Source organism: Triticum aestivum, chromosome 1B (genome assembly GCF_018294505.1).
Source record: "Triticum aestivum cultivar Chinese Spring chromosome 1B, IWGSC CS RefSeq v2.1, whole genome shotgun sequence".
Lineage (NCBI taxonomy): Eukaryota > Viridiplantae > Streptophyta > Magnoliopsida > Poales > Poaceae > Triticum > Triticum aestivum.
Window position 1 is genome coordinate 330849496 of NC_057795.1, and position 22547 is coordinate 330872042.

Here is a 22547-nt window from a genome sequence, read left to right on the forward strand (position 1 = left end):
AATGCCAGAGCAAATTTTGTGGGTCAACGGTGGAGATGCCCTAAGACTTTCAATCATGATGATTATACTTCTTACTAAAGTAATGATGCTTTTGCAATCAATTCACATAATGTCATTGAGCAAAACAAAGCTTTCAGACACCATATTGCTGCCCGTGGGGTAGGCAAGAAACGCCTTTTTCCACACACCATCAACGGTGAAAAATTTCTATGAAAATAATAATAATAATAATAATTAAGTTATGTACGCGCTGGTTGTCTGTTAGGCCTTGTACAATGCTAGGTGTTTAGTGAGGTGCTTAGAATAATAAACCGGATTTTTTTGAAGCACCGGTGCCTATGTTTAAAGACAAGACACCTAATTAATCATCTACCATGTACAAATAAACACCGGTCTTTAGAAAAAATCAGGTTTATTCTTCTAAGGATCTTCCCTTAGGACATCATATCTTTGCAACATGGCCTACATTGCAAACTTGCAACATGTCTAATTTTGCAAACTTGTTGGTTCGTCTCGCCTTGAATCGAACGGCCACTAAGGTGATGAACACGCATGAGCCATCAGCCGGTTGAAAGGTAAATTTCCCTAAAAAAACCAACGGTGAAAATACCAGTAAATTGATCCTTAAAAAAAGAAAATACCAGTAAATCTCTGCAAAAAGAAAGGAGAATACTGGTATACGGCGAACCGAAAGCGAGCGAGAGACATCACATGTGGGACTTACTGAGAAGAATTAGACCTTTATCAACCGAACCATGGCTAATGATAGGTGACTTTAATGAAACGGCATGGCAGCATGAACACTTTTCTCGTGCCCAGAGGAGTGAGAGGAACATGGAAAATTTCAGGGACATGCTAGCTGATTGCAGCTTGCTTGATCTAGGCTTTAAGGGCCCAAAATGGACATATGATAATAAGCAAGAGGGGGCTAATAATGTGAAGGCAAGGATTGACCGGGGAGTGGCAGATCATCGATGGAGTACTTTGTTTCCGAAAGCCTCAATCGAGCACATCTGCTCCTCACGTTCGGATCACCTCCCTCTCCTTCTTAGATTTGGCTCAAGAAAAGAATGGAGGTCTGTGAATAAAGCATTCCGCTATGAACACATGTGGGAAAGGCTAGACTCGCTGTCAGATGCTATACTGGAATCGTGGCACAAGAGAAACCCAGGCGCTAATCTGTCTGACATATCGGCAAAATTAGTAGAACTGCAGCAATCCCTGAGCACTTGGGCAAGGACGAAGTTTGGTTCTGTAATAAAACGAACTAGTGCACTAAGGAAGCAGCTTGAGATCCTTTGGAAACGCTCCCCCTCGCCAGAAAGAGATAAGGAAATCAAGACGGTATCAAGAAATCTGGACGAGCTACTCCATCGCGAGGAGATGATGTGGCGACAACGATCGAGAGCTCCCTGGCTGCAGGAGGGTGACAGGAATACAAGGTATTTCCAATGGAAGGCATCATGGAGACGCAAAAAGAATACACTCAACAAATTAAAGGATGAGAGTGGCGAGTGGGTGGAAAACAAGGAAAAACTGTAGGAGATAACCACAAATTTCTTCAAGGAGTTATACACAAATGAAGGAGGTCTGGACCCAAATCTGATCACCAACTACATGAATGAGAAGGTTACTGTTGGGATGAATGATTCACTAGTTAAGGAGTTCACGGAGAAGGAAGTAAGTGACACATTTTTTCAGATTGGTCCCCTGAAAGCCCCCGGTCCGGATGGTTTCCCCGCTATATTCTTCGAAAGAAACTGGAGTACAGTTAAGCAAGATGTGGTGAATGCAGTTTTGAACTTCTTCAAAGAGGGATCCATGCCGGAAGGAATAAACGATGCGGTTATCGTCCTAATCCCAAAGAAAAACAACCCGGAATACTTGAAGGATTTTCGGCCTATAAGCCTTTGTAACGTGATTTACAAGGTGATTTCCAAATGTCTGGTAAATCGGCTTAGACCTTTGTTGGATGAGCTTATATCTGAAACACAAAGCGCTTTTATCCTAGGTCGCCTGATAATAAACAATGCCACCATTGCTTTCGAATGCTTCTACAAAATTCAGCATAGTAGACAGCCGGCCAACACCCATTGTGCTCTCAAATTGGATTTGGCAAAACCCTATGATAGGGTGGACTGGGATTTTCTAGAGGTGGCCCTGTCAAAATTTGGTTTTGACAAGCAATGGATTGGGTGGGTGTCGGATTTTGGGTTCCGGCAGACCCTTGAGGTTCGAACACTGGGGTGCGCGCAGAGATTTCGCCCTCTACCTACCTGCTCCTCGCCGAATCGCTTGGATCTAAACTACGAAAGAAACAGCACAAGAGACACAGGGTTTATACTGGTTCAGGCCACCATTATGGTGTAATACCCTACTCCAGTGTGTGGTGTGGTGGATTGCCTCTTGGGCCGATGATGAACAATACAAGGAAGAACAGCCTCGCGAGGGTCTGTTCTTGGCTGGTGCGATGAACTGCTAGGAGGAGTTCAGTCTCCCTCTCTCTCTCTCTCTCGATTCTAGATGTATGCCAGATGCTCAATCCAGCCTCTTGATACCCGATCCCCTCTACCCTGGGGGTGGCTAGTCCTATTTATAGGCAAAGGCCCTGGGCCTCTCCCCAAATATTGAGCGGGAAGGGCGCCAACAATTGGCCATTTTGAAGGGGAACAGCGGGTACACTTATCCTGACTAAAGTTGGTCCTCGTGTCACGCCCAATATGCGACCCTATCCAAAAGGAACTCGAAGGTCCCACCAAGGATAGACCCGCATATTGGAACGCTTTTGCAAGGTGGATATCATTACATCAACATTACATAATAGATCGGGATACATACAAAGGCATACAATGCCACATGAATACAACAATACAATACATCAAAGCACCATCCGACTATGGATGAAACACAAACAAAAACTCAAACGACATCCACCCTGCTAGCCCAGGCTGCCGACCTAGAACCTATCCCCTGATCGAAGAAGCAGAAGAAGAACTCAACGCAAGCAAGCATCGCTCTCGCGTCATGATCATCACATGAACCTGTACCTGCAATTGTTGTTGTAGTAATCTGTGAGCCACGAGGACTCAGCAATCCCATTACCATGGGTACCAAGACTAGCAAAGCTTAAAAGGAAAGGAAGGGGTAAAGTGGTGAGGCTGCAGCAGCGACTAAGCATGATATGGTGGCTAACGTACGCAAATAAGAGCGAGAAGAAAGCAAGCGGAACGGTCGTCAACTAGTAATGATCAAGAAGTGATCCTGAACACCTACTTACGTCAATCATAACCTAGAAACCGTGTTCACTTCCCGGACTCCGCCGAGAAGAGACCATCACGGCTACACACGCGGTTGATGCATTTTAATTCGGATCTGGTGTCAAGTTATCTACAACCGGACATTAACAAATTCCCATCTGCCAATAACCGCAGGCACGGCTTTCGAAAGATTATACCCTGCAGGGGTGTCCCAACTTAGCCCATGATAAGCTCTCACGATCAACGAAGGAATAGACCTTCTCCCAGGAAGACCCGATCAGACTCGGAATCCCGGTTTACAAGACATTTTGACAATGGTAAAACAAGACCAGCAAAGCCGCCCGATGCGCCGACAATCCCGATAGGAGCTCCACATATCTCATTCTCAGGGCAACACCGGATAAGCGAAGCGTACAGGAACCGACGTAACCCAAGATGCCAAGGGATGGCCCCGCACGGTGCTCTAGTTTGGACCAACGCTTAGACAAGCACTGGCCCCGGGGGGCTAAATAAAGATGACCCTCGAGAGAGCGACTCCCAAGGTAAAAGTAGGTGGTGGTGAGGCAAATGGTAAACGTCAATGTTGGGCCTTGCTGGAGGAGTTTTATTCAAAGCGAACTGTCAAGGGGGTCCCATAAATCACCCGACCGCGTAAGGAACGCAAAATCCGGGAACATAACACCGGTATGACGGAAACTAGGGCGGCAAGAGTGGAACAAAACACCAGGCATAAGGCCGAGCCTTCCACCCTTTACCAAATATATAGATGCATTAATAATATAAGAGATATTGTGATATCCCAACCAAAATCCTGTCCACCATGGTGAAATCTTCAACTTCACCTGCAACTAGAAACGCTATAAGAGGGGCTGAGCAAAGCGGTAACATAGCCAAACAGTGGTTTGCATAGGAAAGGTGTCAAAGGTTAGAGGTTCATGGCAATATGGGATGGCTTGATGAACAAGTGATAGGTATCGCAGCATAGCAATAGAACGAAGCAACTAGCATAGCAATGATAGTAGTGAGATCCAGGGTAGCGGTCATCTTGCCTGAAATCCCGCTAGGAAAAAGAACGAGTCCATGAATAAGATGAAGCCACGAAGACGAACCAAGCGTAGACGAACGAATCCTCACGATCGCAACGAAACGGCAACTATCGAGAAAAAGCACACAACAAGGTAAACACACCTCACATGAACATGACATGATTAACAAACAAGCATGATGCATGACAAAGCTACATGAAGCTACTCATGGCAAGAGATGATGCAAACAAGAGCAACACATCAAGGCAAGTTTAAATGAGGCTGGAAACAACATATAACAATTCCGGTAAGTCCTCATATGCAAATTTCGAAATTAGTCCAGATCTGAATAAACATTTAGTTGAAGTTGTTAAACAGCAAGTTAAAGATCACCAAGAGGATCTACACGAAAATCTAGTCAAGTTACATATAAAGTTCATTAGATTCGGAGCTACGGCCTAGAAGATATGAGCAAAACAAGTTACACATGGCATTGATACAAAATGCACCCAAACATCAAGCAAACACCTCAAAATAAGGATGCAACATGATAATATGAAGCTACATGCAATATCAAGCAAGTTTCATATAGAGCACACTCAAAACGGAGCAACGGTTCAACACACACACGCTATACAAGTCATAGCAACAATCTGTCCAAAACAGCAACTAGGCATATTGCAAGCATCAAAACAACAAGCTACAGGACCTCAACATGATAACAAAAGGCATGGGCATGATGTACAGGTAAAGCATAACAAAACATGAACACTGAGTTATCTCCAGAAATCAATAGATCATACTCAAAATGACATGGTAAGATTGCAAATAATAACAGTTCAGACTTATCAGGAAATAACATCAGGTTGCAATGTTAAGAGCTATCAAACAACAAGCTACAGGAACTTAACATGGAAAACAAAGGCATGGCATGAATCTACTAAATACATAGATCAAAAGATCCTTACTAACCAAGAGCCAAAAAGGATCAGAAGATATGATGGCACCCATGTAAATATGGCAAGTTATATTACAGATTCAAACTGGCAGAAACAGAATTATGAAGGCATGTAGATGAGCTTGAACCACTCACTACAGAGCAATACATGGCATTGCAAGGCAACCAACAGTAAGAAGACATATTTGTGAAGCTAAGCATGGCAATAGCAAGGTCATAGGATGCATGGAACACTAGCAAAACACATGGGAACAACCGAACTTAATGTTAACAGACTGACAGCAACATTATTTAGCAAATTTGGAGCATGAAAACAATAAGCTACAGCAAGCTATAAATGCAACCAGGAAACGGAGCATGATGCAATGGAATGAAATGATCTACTCGTCGAGACGAACAATTTGACATATTACACGCACGAAACGGAGCTACGGATGCAGAGATACAGCAGGTCAAACATGGCATGATTATGCAAGAAATCTGGGACTTAGTGGATTTTTACCTCCGGGAAAAGTCAACCCGGGACGGAGGCGTTCCGGGACGGAGGGATCCGGGCGTTTGGATGAGATCCCGGTGGATCTCAACCCGATCCGGGGCCTCGCCGGAGTAGACGCCGGAGTTGAGGAAGAGATGGCCGGAGAGGCTCGGGAAGGCCGGCGGGGTCGGAGAGGGGCGGATCCGGCGGCGCCTTGCCGGATCCGGGCGAGGGCGAGGCACGCGGGGTCGGAGAGGGGCCGGCGGCGGCCGGGGCGGTGCCGGACCGGGCGGAGCCGAGGCGGGGCGGCGGCGCGGCGCGGAGCGCGGCGGCGGGCGAGCGCGGGCGGGCGGCGGCGGGCGGCGCGGCGCGGAGCGCGGCGGCGGGCGGCGGCGGAGCTCGCCGGTGACGGGGCGGCGACCGGGCCGGGCGGCGGGGGCGCGGGCGACGGAGCGCGAGGGCGCGGGGGCGGCGCGCGCGGGCCCGGGCGGGCCTGCCTTGGGCCCCGCGGGCCGGCGGCGGCGGAAGAGCCACGTGGCGGACGCCGGTTGGCGGAGGGCGGCGGAGCGGACGCGTTCGGGGGAGATCGGACATGTCCGGCTGCGGAGAGGACCTAGGTTAGGGTTTGGACAGGGATTGATCCGCGAATTTCGGGGGGAGGGGCTTATTTATAGGTAGAGGGAGCTAGGAGAGTCCAAATGAGGTGCGGTTTTCGCCCACACGATCGTGATCGAACGACTGAGAGCATGGAGGGGAGTTAGATGGGTTTTGGGCCACTTTGGAAGGGGTGTTGGGCTGCAACTCAAAGAGGGCTTTGCGGTTACCCGGTTAACCGTTGGAGTACCAAACGAACTCCAAATGGCACGAAACTTGACAGGCGGTCTACCGGTGCTATACCAAGGCCGCTTGGCAAACCTCGGGCCATTTCAAGAAAGTTTAACTCCCACACACAACAGGAGACGAAAAGGGAACGCCGAAGGACATAGGAGCGCCGGATTGCAAAATGGACAATGGGGAAAATGCTCGGATGCAAGAAACGAACACGTATGCGATGCACATGATGACACAATGCGAATGATGACATGATAAAATGCAACACGCAAGCAGATGACATGGCAACAAAGGCGAATAACTGGCGGACACCTAGCGCATAGGAACCGGGGCGTTACACCTCGCCTGTCAAAGGCTCTGGTGGTGATGCCTGCTTCGGCTCCACATTGACTTCCTCCCTGCCGTTGAGCTGGTCTTGGTCTTGTTGCACCGAAATGGATGCATTTGCTTGATGCTCTCGCCTGCGCTTGCTCCCTTTGCACCAAAGAGGAAAGGAGGACACTGCGCGGGCTGGCGCCCGACTGGCGCCCTTGGTCGTCATGGATTGCGTCATGGGCACCTCGCGAGGTACCCCGCCTTGAACTCTCCGCCTCCTCGTGAGCCAGCCTGATGAGGCCGTGCCTGAGGAAGCTCCTTGTCGTCCGCCCCGCGAGGCTTGGCCCCTCGCGAGGGTCTTGAGCTTGTGTTGATGAAGATGGTCCGCGCTGGGCCCCCTTTGAGCCACGCCGCAGGCCGCAGGCAGGCAAGTCTGGGGACCCCCGTTCCTAGAATGCCGACAGTAGCCCCCGGGCCCACGGCGCACCCGGACTTGGCCGAGCAGAGAGGCAAAAGGGCAGGTGCGAAGCGTCGCGGGCCCTAACAGCCTCCGGCCTTGGGCGCCGTGTGGCGGTTGATTGGACGTGGGCACCTCAGCAATCGCACGAGTTGATAAAGGAGCGGCATATGTCCTTTGCCCCCTTTGCTTTCTCCAGTTGCTGCTCAGATCCCCTTTCTTGCGCCTCTCCTTCCTGCCTTCAAAATCTTCAGATCTACTCCGTCCGCACGCCCTAGCCAGACATGGCGCCTCGCCAGGGCCCGGTCGGAGCTTGGTATTCGTCCGCCTTGGACTCGCCGAACATGTCAGAGGCGAGCCTTGCCCGGGTGCGCCAGATGGCGACGGCGCAGGGCATCGACGGGGCGAAGGTGTTCAAGGCCGGCTCTGCCCTCCCTGAGGGCCAAGGGAGCACCTTCTATCCGCTCTTCGTGAGCGCCATTGTCGCCGGTCTGGTGCCTCCCTTTTCTGAGTTCTTCTTCTCTGTCCTCCGCCATTATAATCTTCAAGCCCTCCATCTCCACCCCAACTCTGTCCTTATTCTGGCAATCTTCGCCTACTATTGCGAGGCTCATGTAGGGGTGAAGCCCTCAGTGGCCTTGCTGTGCCACTACTTCTCCCTCTGGACCTCTCGTGGTTCCGTCTCTGCGTGTGCAAGCTTCATCGCATACGGCAGCTCCATCGCCATTTCGAACCCTGGGAAAAGGATCGAGGGCTTCAGGAGCAAGTGGGGCTTAGTGGATGCTGGGCGCATCCACCCTCGGCTGATCCTGCCCACGGGGCACCCCGCGAGCTCCGACGACTGGTCCTGAGTGGAGCTTGTGGACCCCCGCGCGAAGCCGGTGTTGGAGAAGATGGACGCGGATCTGAGGCCGGCCAGCATGGCGGCGGCGAAGTTGACTGGTGCATCGCTGCTGAGGGAATTCCTGGAGCACCAGCTAGCTCCGCTTCGTCAGTACTCACTTCCGATGTGGAGGCCCCACCCGAGCCCCGCGATCTTGGCCGATGAGGATCTGGCTGCGGTTCTCCAGTCTTTGGTCGGGGGCGACGTGGCGAGGTTGGAGGGTGCTCCTACGCCCCTGTTCCTTCGTGAGGACTAGGAGCACGTAGTGGGGTCCATGCCCACCTTCAACGGGGACGGGCCCGTGCCCGCGGAGGCTCTCGAGGACCCGGTGGACGTGTCTTCCGGCGACTCCAGCGAAGAGAAGGAAGGAGGGGAGCGGGAAGAGGGGGCTGACTCCGAGGTAGAGTCAAGGGCTCCCCTCCTTCGGCGCAGGTCCCGCGCTCTCCGCCTCTCTCTGAGTGACGATGACGAGGATGATGATGAGCAGGGCGGCGGGAGCCTGCCCCCGATCCCGAAGAAGGACCGGACCGGGCTGGTCCCCCGCGGGTCTGCCCCAGCCCCGAGGCAATCCGCATGCACACCTCCTACTCCCGAGCTCCTTGAAGCTGATCCTTGCAGCCGGCTCTCGGGCTTCAAGTACGGCCGGAGGCTACTCGAGCCCGCGAGCGACGACCTGTAAGTGCTTGATTCATGTCTTGTTTCTTGTTCTGTTGCTGAGGCTTGACGTTGGTATTTCCCGGCTAGGCTGGCGCCCGCGGCAAAGAAGTCAAAGGGAGCTCCTGAGGTTCCATCCGTGGCAGCACCTCTGCCCGTGAAAGAAGGTGACCGTGACACACGGGCCTCTCCTGCCCGGGCGTCCTCACGAGGCCTGGCTGAGCCGGCTGGGACGAGTTCAGCCCCCATGGCCCAAGCGACTCCCGAGGAGCCCTTGCCTGATGCCGCCACCACAGCCATCGTGGCGCAGCAGGCTCCACCTCAGGATACTGTGATCACGCTGCCGTCTTCTCCTCCTACTCCATCGACTGCTGCTTCCCCGACCACTGTTCTAGATCGCGCTATTGCCGAACTGGACCGTCTGTGGCAGGATCTTCTGGGCGCCGACCCTCGTTTAGTGGCCGGACGCTTGGAGCTAACTTCTGGCTAGATTCACTCCGATGCTTCAATTCGGGCGGCGCTGGTCCAGGCCTCGATGGCATGCGACGAGGAGAAGCGGGCCGTCCTTGGGGCGAAGGCTGCCCGCGACGCTACCTTGGGGGAGGTGGCTAACGTCCGAGGTCGCTGCGAGGCGCTGGAGAGCGAGCTGAAGGGCCTGCAGAACCAGCTCGCCGAGGAGGCCCGCCTTCGCCAAGAGCAGGAGGAAGGCATGAAGGCTCGCGAGGCGGCTGTCAAGGACCGGGACGCCAAGCTCAAGAAGCACCGTGACCGCCTAGGCGCGCTGGAGCAAGAGCTGGAGGCGAGGAAGGTTGAGCTGGACGGCAAGGCACAGGTTCTTTCCGAGGATCGCGTGGCCTTTGCGGAGATGGAGGAGAAGGCTCGCACTTCATTGAAGACGCTTTATGAGAGCGGCCTGGAGAGCCCGCTGGCCGGCGAGGAGGATGGCCCCACCAAGCTGCTTCTCTTCCTGGTTCGTGCTCTTGAAGATGTCACCCTTGGCCTTGGCCCTACGGCTGAGGCCGAGGCACGCGTCTTGTCTTCTGCAGCACTGACGCGGGTCTTCACCCACATCTATCTTCGCGACCCCAACGTCGACCTCGACAGCCTGCTGGAGCCAGCGAGCGGTGAGCTTGCCGCTGCCGCTACTGAGGCCGTGAAGGGTCGTGCGGAGGCTCTGTTGGGGAAGTTCCGGGCCTTCAGCACCAAGCCGAAGCGGAGCGCTGCTAGCCCTGCTGCTCCACAAGGCGAACTCGCTCCGCACAGCTCCACCGCCGGCAAGTGACTCCGTCGTGGCTCCCGTCCTGCTTTTAATTCCTGCACATGTACCATGCCTCGGGGAGGCATTAAAACTTGTTGTGATAACAGTATGTACTGTAATATTTGCTTTTGAATTCCCTGAAATTTGCATTATTCTTTCCTACTTGCTTATGTTCTACGCCGGCAGAGCCCGGCCCCGTGCATACCTCAGCCGCCGTTAGCCCCGACCGGAAACCAGGACGGGACCAAGGGGTGAGGGGCTACGTGACAAGTTAGGCTCCTGAGTCGCGATGCTCAGGAGTCCCCCTTGGAGCTCGAACAACAAGTAGGGAGGTGAGATGTGGGGGTGACTCCTTAGGGAGGTGAGATGCGGGTGGATCTGCTGTTCTACGTCTGCAGAGCCCGGCCCCGCGCATACCTCAACCGCCGTTAGCCTTTCGGAACTAAGGAGTGAGGGGCTACGTGACCAGTTAGGCTCCTGAGTCGCGATGCTCAGGAGTCCCCCTTGACGCTCAAACGGCCTTCATACCTTGGCTCCGCTCGGGGAGGGACATGCGACAAACCAGGCCCGGGGGGCCTGGCTGGGTGGCGTGCGTCTGGGCGTGACCCAGGCGCAGCCCCCGTGCCCAACCCCCTCGCGCGACACTCCCGAGGGGAGGCGTTGCGATGAGGCTAGACACTGAGTTCTGGGCTCCCTGAGGTTGATGCGGCCCGGGGGCCACCCTCAGTTGTTTATCACCAGCGTGGAGCATAGCGCTTCCGTATGTGTACGGGCATAGCCGCTCCTTGGTAGTGTCGTCAGCCAGCACGGAGCATGGTGCTTCCACTGGTGCGTGGGAGGGGGCTCCCCTCCGGGAGGAGCCCCCGGGGCGTGTACAGCCTCGCCCTGACACGTGGCTGGCACGGTAGGGCTTGACAAGGTGTATCTGGGCACCCGTGAGCTAGTGCGGGACTCATGGGGCCCTACCTCTAGGTGGGTTGCGCCTGGCTCTGGGCCTTATCTTGGAGTGTGTTCCTGCAAATTTGGCTAGATGCCGGTGCTCTACGTCCTTGGGTCCCGGCCCTCGAGCTGGTCTCAGTCGTCGCTGGTATGCCAGGTCGCGATGCCGTGGACAAGACCAGAGGGTGAGGGCTGGAGAGCTGGTAGGAGCCCTGAGTTGCGATGCTCAGGTACCCCCCCTTTAACGCATAAGCTGGGTTAGATGTCGAAACTCTACGTCCTCGGGTCCCGGCCCTCGAGCTGGTCCCAGCCGTCGCTGGTATGCTAGGTCGCGATGCCGTGGACAAGACCAGAGGGTGAGGGCTGGAGAGCCGGTAGGAGCCCCGAGTCGCGATGCTCAGGTACCCCCCTTTAACGTGCAAGCTTGGTTAGATGTCGAAACTGTATGTCCTCGGGTCCCGGCCCTCGAGCTGGTCTCAGCCGTCGCTGGTATGCCAGGTCGCGATGCCATGGACAAGACCAGAGGGTGAGGGCTGGAGAGTCGGTAGGAGCCCTGAGTCACGATGCTCAGGTACCCTTAACGTGCAAGCTTGCGACATCCAGGAAGAAAAGGTGCCACAGACAGGCACCAAATAACAAGCATGATGGGTCGAAAGCATGGCCCTAAGATAAACGCAAGAGGGGTACACGCCGCTGGGTCTGGCCCGAGCGACTTGGGGATGATGCAGCCCGAGGGGCGCCCCCAATAAAGTAAGCTAAGAACATGAAATAAAAGGGATACACGCCGCAGGGACAGACCCACGCGGCCTGGGAATAATGCGGCCCTGAGGGCGCTCCCAGCTGGAAATGAAACTTGAAAGATGTCACCTGATAATGTTGGGGACGAAGGGGTGTTGGTGTAGCAGACTCGGTGGGCTGCGGGAGCCGATCCTCACGAGCCCCCAGGCCCAGGGGCCTCAAGAGGCTCCGGAGGCGCTGGTGGCTCCTCGCGGACCATCTTCATCTCCACCAGGGCTACGGAATGCCTAACCTCTTGAGCCTCCAGGATGGCCCTCATGAGGCACGCGGCAGCCGCGTTCGGCAAGCCATAAGGCATGCGAACGTAGCTATGGGGCGGACCCTCGCAGCGTCCCACTTGCGAGGGCCAGAGACGCTCCTGAGACGCGGCTCAGTTGAGCCCTGGTATGTCGATGCAGACGCGTAGCCCACCATCCTCGCCTGGATGGGGGGCCACAGCGGGTAAGCGGCGGCTGCCTCTCATGACTCTTGACTCCTGTAGCTCCTGAATGGCCTTGCTGACGAACTCTTGAGGGTTTGGCCCTCCTTGCCTTGCTCCTTGAGGGAAACGTGCTTCGAAACACGCCTCCACGTGGTGCCCAAGCGCCTCCCTCATGACCTTGGCGAGGTCGGCGGCCCTCCAGGGGAGAGCCCCCGAGCCCTGCCTGAGGAGGGCGCTGGGCGCGCTTCCCTATGCGATGGAAGGAGGTTCCCCCTGAGCAGGCGCGGGCCCTGAGGGGCCTGCCTCCTGAGGGGCTGGGCCGGACGATGTCTTCTTCTTCTTGGGGGCGGCTGAGGCGCCCCAGGAGCTTCATTGCCCGCGCAGGGCGGGGTGCAGTGCAGCGAGAAGGACGGCGTGGGGGAGCCCCCAACGGCGCGGACGAGCTCGGCGACTCGGTCGAGCCACTCTTCGTAGACGTCGTTGATTGGGCGGTAGCGCAGGAGCTCGTTTGCCGCGATAAGCGCAGCTCGAGCCTCCATGGCCGCGCGGGGCGCGCGGGACGAAGAACCAGCGGGGGTGAGCGAGGGTGTAGCAGTGCGGCCATCTCGCCTCATGGGTGGATGCTGGGACGATGCTTGCTGCTCGTTCCCCGCTGGGCCGATGGCGGCGTTGACGGCAGGTGACGGGGAACGACGGGGGCGCCCGCCTACGGGAGCCGTTTGGGTGACGCGGGAAGCGAGGGAGGCTCGGCGCTCGGCGCGAGCCCAACGAGTGTCAGACATGGATGCGATGGTTGGAGAAGAACAGGACGACGGAAGGCGAATTCCGACGCACCCCTACCTAGCGCGCAAAATGTCGGATTTCGGGTTCCGGCAGACCCTTGAGGTTCGAACACTGGGGTGCGCACGGAGATTTCGCCCTCTACCTACCTGCTCCTCGCCGAATCGCTTGGATCTAAACTACGAAAGAAACAGCACAAGAGACACAGGGTTTATACTGGTTCAGGCCACCATTGTGGTGTAATACCCTACTCCAGTGTGTGGTGTGGTGGATTGCCTCTTGGGCCGATGATGAACAATACAAGGAAGAACAGCCTCGCGAGGGTCTGTTCTTGGCTGGTGTGATGAACTGCTAGGAGGAGTTCAGTCGCTCGCTCTCTCTCTCTCTCTCTCTCTCTCTCTCTCTCGATTCTAGATGTATGCCAGATGCTCGATCCAGCCTCTTGATACCCGATCCCCTCTACCCTGGGGGTGGCTAGTCCTATTTATAGGCAAAGGCCCTGGGCCTCTCCCCAAATATTGAGCGGGAATGGCGCCAACAATTGGCCATTTTGAAGGGGAACATCAAGTACACTTATCCTGACTAAAGTTGGTCCTCGCCTGTCAAAGGCTCTGGTGGTGACGCCTGCTTGGGCTCCACAATGACTTCCTCCCTGCCGTTGGGCTGGTCTTGGTCTTGTTACACCGAAATGGATGCCTTTGATTGATGCTCTCGCCTGCGCTTGCTCCCTTTGCACCAAAGAGGAAAGGAGGACACTGCGCGGGCTGGCGCCCGACTGGCGCCCTTGGTCGTCATGGCTTGCGTCATGGGCACCTCGCGAGGTACCCCGCCTTGAACTCTCCGCCTCCTCGTGAGCCAGCCTGATGAGGCCGTGCCTGAGGAAGCTCCTTGTCGTCCGCCCCGCGAGGCTTGGCCCCTCGCGAGGGTCTTGAGCTTGTGTTGATGAAGATGGTCCGCGCTGGGCCCCCTTTGAGCCACGCCGCAGGCCGCAGGCAGGCAAGTCTGGGGACCCCCGTTCCCAGAACGCCGACAGTGGGTAATGTGCTGTGTGAAGTCAGTGAGGTATTCTGTCAAGGTCAACATAGAACTCCTAGAAACTTTCTACCCCTCGAGAGGACTACGGCAGGGTGATCTGCTAAGTCCATATTTGTTTTTATTCGTTGCTGAGGGGCTGTCCTGCCTGATGGACAGGGAGATCCGGAGGGGAGGGATCACTCCAATAAAAATAGCAAGGGGGAGCCCGGGCATTTCAAATTTGCTATTTGCTAATGACAGTCTGATCTTCTTCAAGGCTTGCAAAGAAGAAGCAAAAACCATCGTAGAGATTCTGGACAGATTCCAGAAGGGTTCGGGTCAATTACTGAGTAACAACAAGTGTTCGGTTTTGTTTAGCGAGATATGTCCAGCCTCAAATCAACTCGAGGTGAAATCTAAACTGCAAATCACGACATCTACCTTTGAAAGCAAATATCTAGGTTTGCCCACCCACGAGGGCCGAATGAAAGAAGAGCAATTTCAACCAATCATGGAAAGATTCGTGAAGAGATGCTCTGACTGGAATGAGTGATATATGTCCCATGATGCAAAAGAAACCCTTGTAAAATCTGTATTACAAGCCCTCCCCACCTACTGTATGAGTGTGTTTAAGATGACACAAGGTTTCTGTGATAAGTATGAAAGACTAATCAGAGATTTTTGGTGGGGGGAGGAAAATGGGCATCGAAAAGTCCATTGGATGGCATGGGACCGGATGACAAAACCTAAGAGGGGAGGGGGCATTGGGTTTAGGGACATGAGTCTCTTTAACCAAGCCCTTCTAGCTAGGCAAGCATGGAGGTTGATCCAACGTCCAGATAGCTTGTGTGCACGGGTGCTAAAATCTAAGTACTATCCACACGGGGAGCTTATTGATACTGTCTTTGCATCCGAGGCCTCTCCTATTTGGCGTGGAATTGAACATGGACTGGAACTTCTAAAAGCAGGACTAATTTGGAGAATCGGTGATGGGAGGAAGATAAACATCCAGAGAGACAATTGGATACCTCGAAGGGAAGGCCTAAACCCAGCCAAGTTCATTCGAAGGTCCAGACTTCGTTGGGTCAATCAATTGATGCAACTCGATGGTAGCGGATGGAACACAGAGCTGATTCACCAATTATTCTATATGTTTGATGCGGAGGAGATCTGCAGCATAAGATTACCTAGAACAGGGGGCTCCGATATGTTGGCCTGGCACTACGAAAAGTCAGGCGTGTTCTAGGTGAGGAGTGCGTATAGACTGGCGGTATCGATCCGAAATCAGTCAAATACCACCACCTCGAGCTCGTCAGGCGAGGCTGATGATCGTAGCATATGGGACATAATCTGGAAGGCCAAAGTGCCAGAGAAAGTGAAGGTGTTCGGGTGGAGGGTCGCAACCGGCACTCTGGCCACAAAGAGGAACAAGTGGAAGCGTACTCTAGAAGCTGACAACACGTGTAACATATGTGGGGCGTGTGAGGAGGATGAATTCCACGCTGTCGTAGCCTGTACGAAGAGTAGAGGATTGAGACACGCCATGAGGAACCACTGGGACCTCCCGGGCGAGCAATTCTTTAGGAACACGGGCGAGGACTGGCTGCAGAACCTGCTTGGTCCTTGCAACCAAGAGACCAGAACTAGAATCCTGCTACTACTTTGGCGCAGCTGGTTTTTTCGAGGCGACTGCACCCATAGTACAAGGAAGGAGTCAATCTGTCGATCCTCAGTTTTCTTGTTACAGTATGAGGAGGATCTCCACACATGTGTGCTTGGGAGTGTACCTGATCCGAAAGGCAAAAATGCTCTAGCCCAGGTAGGACATGATGCAGTTCATGGACCCAGAGTGTGTATACATGGGGAGGAGCCTGAGGCGCCTGCATCAGATCAGTGGGATCCCCTAGAGACGGGTACAGTTAAACTTAACACGGATACATGTTTTTTGGCTGCTAATGGGTCCTCTCAGGTCGGTGCAATCGCTCGCGATCATTGGGGTGTGGTTCTCTTCTCACTATCCGAACGAGGGGGGCATTGTAAATCTGTAGAGGAAGCTGAGGCGCAATCAACCTAGCTGGTCTGAATGTGATGTCGGAGCTGCACAACGGCTCCCTCATACTGGAGACGGATTGCAAAGCCTTGGCCGATAATCTGAATTTGGGCGGCAGATGTTTGTCAGCGTGCTTTCCAGTGATCGAGGATATCAAACAGGAATTCACTAAATTCAGCAATGTGAAAGTTCAGTACGCCAACAGGAAGAAGAATATGATGGCCCATTTACTGGCTGCCCGTGCTAGGACGATGGGAGACCTGCTATGTGTGCCGGGAGTACCGGAGGACCTGTTGGGCGACCTGATTGCCGACTTTGGGTTGGCTGAAGAGTAATTTTGTTACTCTTGTACCTCAAAAAAAAAAAGGAAAGAATACTGGTAGTCAGTTAAATGTTTGACACGAAATCAACCCGATTAACAAAATTCAAACCAAACTCTGACACCTGACGTGTTGTAATCGAATCAATCGGAAACTAACTAACCTCTTGGCCGCAAGGAAACACCGTCCGGGGTCACCGCCGCTCTTGATAAAATCGGAGAAACCCAGAAAAAAAAGGACTAAACGAGATACTGAGAGCCGAAGACCTAAATTCCGTAGAGAAAACTCGCATCGCCGCCGCTGCCTAGATCGCCGGGCGCCGCCATGTCGACCCCGGGCGCCGCCTACTACGCTTCCCTCGCGCGCAAGCAGTACTTCTGCTACCAATGCAACCGCACCGTCCTCATCGCCGCCTCCGCCGCGGCCGCCGGCGAGCTCTCATGCCCCGACTGCCGCGGCGACTTCCTGGAGGAGGTCACCGTCCCCGCCCCCACCATCCTCCCCTTCCCCTTCGCCTTCCCCCCTATGATGCCCACCGCCTCCTCCCCGTCCCGATCCTCCTCCTCCTCCACCGCCGCGCCCCCCTCCAGCGACCTCTCCAACTTCCTCACCAGCATCCTCGACCTCCAGGAGGGCCGCCGCGTTAGGTCCAGGAGCGGGAGCGGTGCCGCCTCGGCCGCTGGCACGGCCACGCCTGAGAACGAGCCGGAGTCCTTCGACCCGCTCGTGTTTTTCCAGAACTACATCCACACCCTCATGGAGGGGGGCGCCAACATCCAGGTGCTCCTCGACGACGCCAGCGTCAACCTCGCCCCCGGCCTAGGCGGCCGTGCCGGTGGGACAAGCTACGGGGACTACTTCGTCGGCCCGGGACTGGAGCAACTCATCGAGCAGCTCGCCGAGAACGATCCCAACCGCTATGGCACGCCGCCGGCTGCCAAGTCCGCCCTGACCACTCTTCCTGACGTCGTTGTCACCGATGCCATGGTTGCGGCGGCAGAGGGCGCCGAGTGTGCTGTGTGCAAGGAAGATTTCTCACCTGGAGATGGGGCCAAGCAGATGCCCTGCAAGCATATCTACCACGCAGATTGCATCGTACCCTGGTTGGAGCTCCACAATTCGTGCCCCATTTGTCGCTTTGAGCTGCCCACCGATGATCCTGATTATGAGGGCAATAAGGCCTCAAACGCACAGTCAGCTGTTGGTATCGCTGCTGCTGCTGCATCTGGGAGCTCTGGTGCTGCTGAGGAAGGAGGGGAGGAGAGTGGGGAGGCTGCAAGGGTGGTGGAAAGGAGATTCAATGTGTCATTGGCTTGGCCGTTTGGTGGATTGGCAGGTCAAACACCACAGCAAGATGGGAACAATGCCGGTGCTGGCAGTAGCTCACAGGACAGCGGTTCGCAGGATGGAGCTGGTGGCAGTAACAAAAATTGAACACAAATCTGTGATCAGTTGGAGGTATTTACATCTTTAAACACAGCCTTTTGTATCGGATGCAACTTGGTAGACTAGATTATATCCTGTTAATAACTCTTTGATTGTAGCAGAAATTGCTTCAATTCCTGTTTACTATTCTTTTCTTGACTAGTGGAGAAAGAACTACCCATGTTTACAGAATAGTTTGCTAAATGCAATTACATTTCATAATCATAAACGGTTAGGACTTAAAAGCTGGAGATGCTATAGTACAAACTTGACTGTTCACATCAATTTCAGGCATATCTCTGATGTGGTGGTTTTGTGTCATTGTAGTATCAGCAACAGTTGCATATGCTCATTAAGACTTGTATATAAGTTTGTAATAATAAGCTATTCGTATTAAACAGTAGGAAGGTGTTATCACAATGATACACTACTGAAATTTTATTTGATGACCAAGCCTATCTTCTACTTATAGAGGTTTGTTGGTTTGCTCGAAACATATCATAACAAATTTCGTAAGAAACAAAAAAGCTGTCGCTGCATTTTGATGTCGTTTATCCTCTCCACGTGGATGATTTAGGAAGAGGAACAATATAATTTTTTTCCCAGAATGATCACAACACGCTGATGCAGATCTTAGGCGCAGTCAGGGATGAGCTTTGCCAGTGGTGCGCACTTGGGAGCCCTAGGCATCTAAGTTCCCATAGTGGCTCCAGTTAATCATCAATGCACAAACCTTATAGGCTAACACATTTTCGTTCTGGCCGTTTTCTCTTTTATTTTGACTAGAAGATAGTTGCCTGTGTGTTGCAACGGGGGAATAAATATTATAGTAGAGATTTACCTGCCCATATTTGGTAAGCACTTATTATCTTACCAAAGAAAACAGAATTTTATTCGGCAAGTCAATAAATGGTGGGGCAGGGAGGTAGTCTTTATGGAAAAACCGATAGAAAAACCAGAGACGAGAGGGAAAAAATTAAAAAGGGAGAGGAAGGAGGGGATGTACGTAAGGTTGGACGAAGGAGGAACGGACAACAGAACTTTACGTCTTCTTTAAGTAGGAGAGATTTTTTTTTCTTTTAGTTTTTGGTTTGCACTTTGGGTCGACTAAGTTTGTTGGATGATCCAGACTCTAGTCTCATCCACGCACAGACATCTAGTTTCACTAGCTGTCTTAGAAGATCATATGTGTTGATTAGGTTCTTTTAGTGAGGATCCTATCATTCTGCATATATAAGCAGAAGAGGGTCTTGAAATTTCACCGTTCTCAAATCATTTGTTGCGAGTCAATCTACTTCAAATAGACCAATAAATTTACGTATACATTTCAGGAATTCAAAACATCTCTTCTTTTTTCTGCAATTCTAGTTTTTTTAGTTAAGAGGCTGTTGCTTTCAAGTCAAAATGTCAGCAATGAATCATAATGCCATTTATGTTCTCTCAAGTGTGATAATTTTGTTGACTGTACTGTGGCTGTCACTTTTATCATCTCTCCGGTGAAGTCAGTAGGTTATTGAGAGACTTTGTCATACGCGAGTGTGAGTGCATGGCCTCTCACATAAATTTTATTTTTTACTTTGTTGGGTATTACATTAATTTTGTTAGTTTGGATGCTTCTCTTTGGTTAGTTTCTTTCGAACAGGTAGATATAATTATTTGATACTACTGTTAAGGATTATTAGTATTGGTCTATGAGTCCTTATTAGTCTATGTTTAGTTTCCTTACACCTCAAGTCATGTGTAATATATATATGCCCCTTGGGCCTTCAATAAAGATAAGTTGCTTTCCTAACAACTAGCAGTTACGCCAAGTCATTTGTAGAAAAGAGGTTTGGACTGTATCTTGTTTGATCAAGCGAAACACAACAGTTTTGCTCAGAGCAGCAACTCATGTAAGACGCCTTTTGTCCATTCAACCAGCTAGCAGGCAACCATGTATGGGATATTCGAAAATTAAATAGGAATAGGGAGAGATGCCTTGCCTTGTCTAAGGCTTCTAAACTTCTGATACTTTTGTCGGGTTGGGTGCACACAACTTGACATTGATATGGGCCCTTCCTTTGCACAACTCCTGTTCAAATCTGCCTCTTGTGTAATCCCTTGTTTGGATGCATTTGAGGATAGAATTTGTTGATCATTGCCTCCTTGATTTGTTTAGATTGGCTGGCCAATTTTTTTTACAGTTGCTACAGTCTTTTGTGACCAGCCAGCTAATGGTATAGTTCATTCTGGTTCTGACAAAATATGTAGCAGAGAGATCAAGATAAGGTGCTCTGTTATTAGTTATTAGGAACTCTGTATTCGTCCGCTAAGAAGTTGAGAACCTTGTTGTCAGCATAATTATGTTTTCATAAGTTTTCCACAAGTTATCCGTATACGAGCACCCAGGTATCAGTCCCTACTCCACGAGAGGACCATAGTTATCTGTCCCTACTCCGGCATCATTTCCGGAATGTTTGCTTTTTGCAAGCGTCACTTTAGAACAAAAATGGTGAACAGATTAAAATATGCATTCCTTTCAAGATTTTTTTTGCATATATTTAGAAAAGTTTTTTTTTCATTTCTTGCATATTCTCATTGGGTTCTCTACTCAGTTATAGTGACCATGATCTTCATGCTTGCTGTTTTGTTGGTTGTTGGTTTGGCTGTTGAATGATTACACAGTAATATCTCACAAAGTATGATTGATGGCTTCAATTGTTGAAGAATGCTCAAATACATGTTCTGTGCAAATTTCTTTGACGTCTTCCCTTCAGGCCTGTTTGGTTAGAAATATATTTTTCTAGGTTCAGATTGCATTCACAGTCCCCATTGTTTCCTTTGTATTTTTTTTGTGTGACTCCTCTGGCAGCCGCTTTATTGGACTGTCCTGGCTACTCATCTCTTATGTGTTATATCCATCATTCGTCAATTAGCCATCCAAGGATATAGCTATTGACCACATTACTGCCTCACTATTTTCTTCTTCTTAAAAAAAGTGCACCTTTTAATTTACAAATAAAAAGTTTTTTCTTCCACTTTGCAACGTGTATAGATGAAATCAAAGATTCATCTGCTAAATCCATGAGCTCTCGTGGTAATACATCGGTCAAACACAGAGGTATATTGTGCCTATTTTTTTGAATAGCTTGAACACTTTGAGCTTATATATACTGTTTACAACTGTTGTAATAGGAAGTTCCTAGACTGTCGTAGAAAGAAGATGCTACATCTTGTTTGCTGGAAAACAAAACAAACGAAAAACATGCTACATCTGGTTGTGTTCAATGCCAACTTTGATTTCTGCATCTTTTTTTTTTGTCGACACCCACCAAGTTTTGCTGCTTTCGTGTGCATCGATGAAGTTATATGGATCTCTCCTCTTTGCCAGTACTCGGAGGCTCCTGTTGTCCCTCCCCCTTTACAAGAGTATCAGCTACTAACAACAATCTTATTATCTGCCTGCAGGTCTCCTTGTCGGCGATGCGTCCAGAGGTCGACAATGTTGATGCGCCACCGTGAGTTATACTACAGACAATCGAAAGACCAAAGGAATTTACAGCCTGTTTATTTGGTGGAACAAAACAGTGTTGGTTTTAGTTGTCGTTGTCGCTGTCCGTTAGGGCGTGTACGCAAGGCACAGAGACTGCCGTGGCAGGAAGTTGTGCGTTGCGTAGACTCTTTGTGCAGATTTGTTAAATTGATTCTCGTTTATGGACCCCAACCTACCTAGCTTTGCCTGTGTCGTGTGGGGTTGAGATGAGATGGGTGCTCCTTGGCGAGCAAAGTTAGAAGAAATTATGTGTGTTTGCAGGGAATGCGCGGAACCCTTCAATTTTTCACTGTGAGTGGGTGCTGACCGCTTGACGAATTCCAACTTCACTGATGCGTAAGACTGATAGCCGGCAAATTTTGAGATTGCCAGCCGTCAAATTGCGTATGGGCTTCATCAAGGAAAACACGGCGCCACGGGCAGGCCGGGCTTCCTCTCCATGCACCACATTAGACGGTGGTGCTCTGAGCTCTCCGTCCGTTCAATACCGTTCCTTGTTTCCCCGCAAAAAGAAAACTACGACACAGTGAGACTCTAGCCATCTTAGGTCATTCATTTGCCCCACAGTTAACTTCTCTAGTACTCCCTCCGTTCCTTTATCTAAGGTGCATTTCTTTTTATAAAAATTTCATAATATAAGGTGTATTTGTTGTAATCTCACTTAATCCCTCTTTTACCCCTCCACGGCCGACATACATGGTAGCTATCCTTCTGATGCTAAAATCAAGCCAAGCACTTAATGCGTTTTGTTGGGGAAAAAAGGAACCATCATTAATTAGGAAAATGTATATCCTCCCGTCCCATGCAATCCCATTATTTTATTGTTTCCTCTTTGAGAGCATATAGAACAATTTTCTCTACCTGATCTACGCCTTTTCCTGAGAACAGAAAGCATCACACGAACAAAACTTCTGAATGGACGCCTTTTCTCTTCCACCATGGATCCGTTCACGCTAGAGGAAGATAGGTTCAACTCGTTGCTGCATGTTTTTAGCCAAGAGGATGATCCCGCTATGGAACTGTTCAGTCAGGTGGAAGAAACGGACGAGTCCTTGGGCCTGTTTAGTGAGGTGCAAGACCACGGCCGGTGTCTCGCCGAGGACTTGTCGCCTCTGTTGTCCGACGTGAAGCTCGCCGACAACGGCGGTGTCCAAC

At 51.6% G+C, this 22547-nt stretch overlaps 1 protein-coding gene across 1 annotated transcript; it reads left to right on the forward strand.

The window, feature by feature from the left end:
- Nucleotides 1–16626: 16626 nt before the first annotated feature.
- On the forward strand, nucleotides 16627–21563 carry LOC123122080 (E3 ubiquitin-protein ligase RING1-like). Its single transcript, XM_044542221.1, has 2 exons — nucleotides 16627–17893; nucleotides 21308–21563. The coding sequence occupies exon 1, from the start codon at nucleotides 16760–16762 to the stop codon at nucleotides 17867–17869; it is 1110 nt and encodes a 369-aa protein (XP_044398156.1). The 5' UTR covers nucleotides 16627–16759; the 3' UTR covers nucleotides 17870–17893; nucleotides 21308–21563.
- Nucleotides 21564–22547: the final 984 nt, after the last annotated feature.

Coding starts and splice junctions, on each gene's coding strand:
- LOC123122080 (XM_044542221.1), top strand. CDS start 16,760: ATGTCGACCCCGGGCGCCGCCTACTACGCTTCCCTCGCGCGCAAGCAG.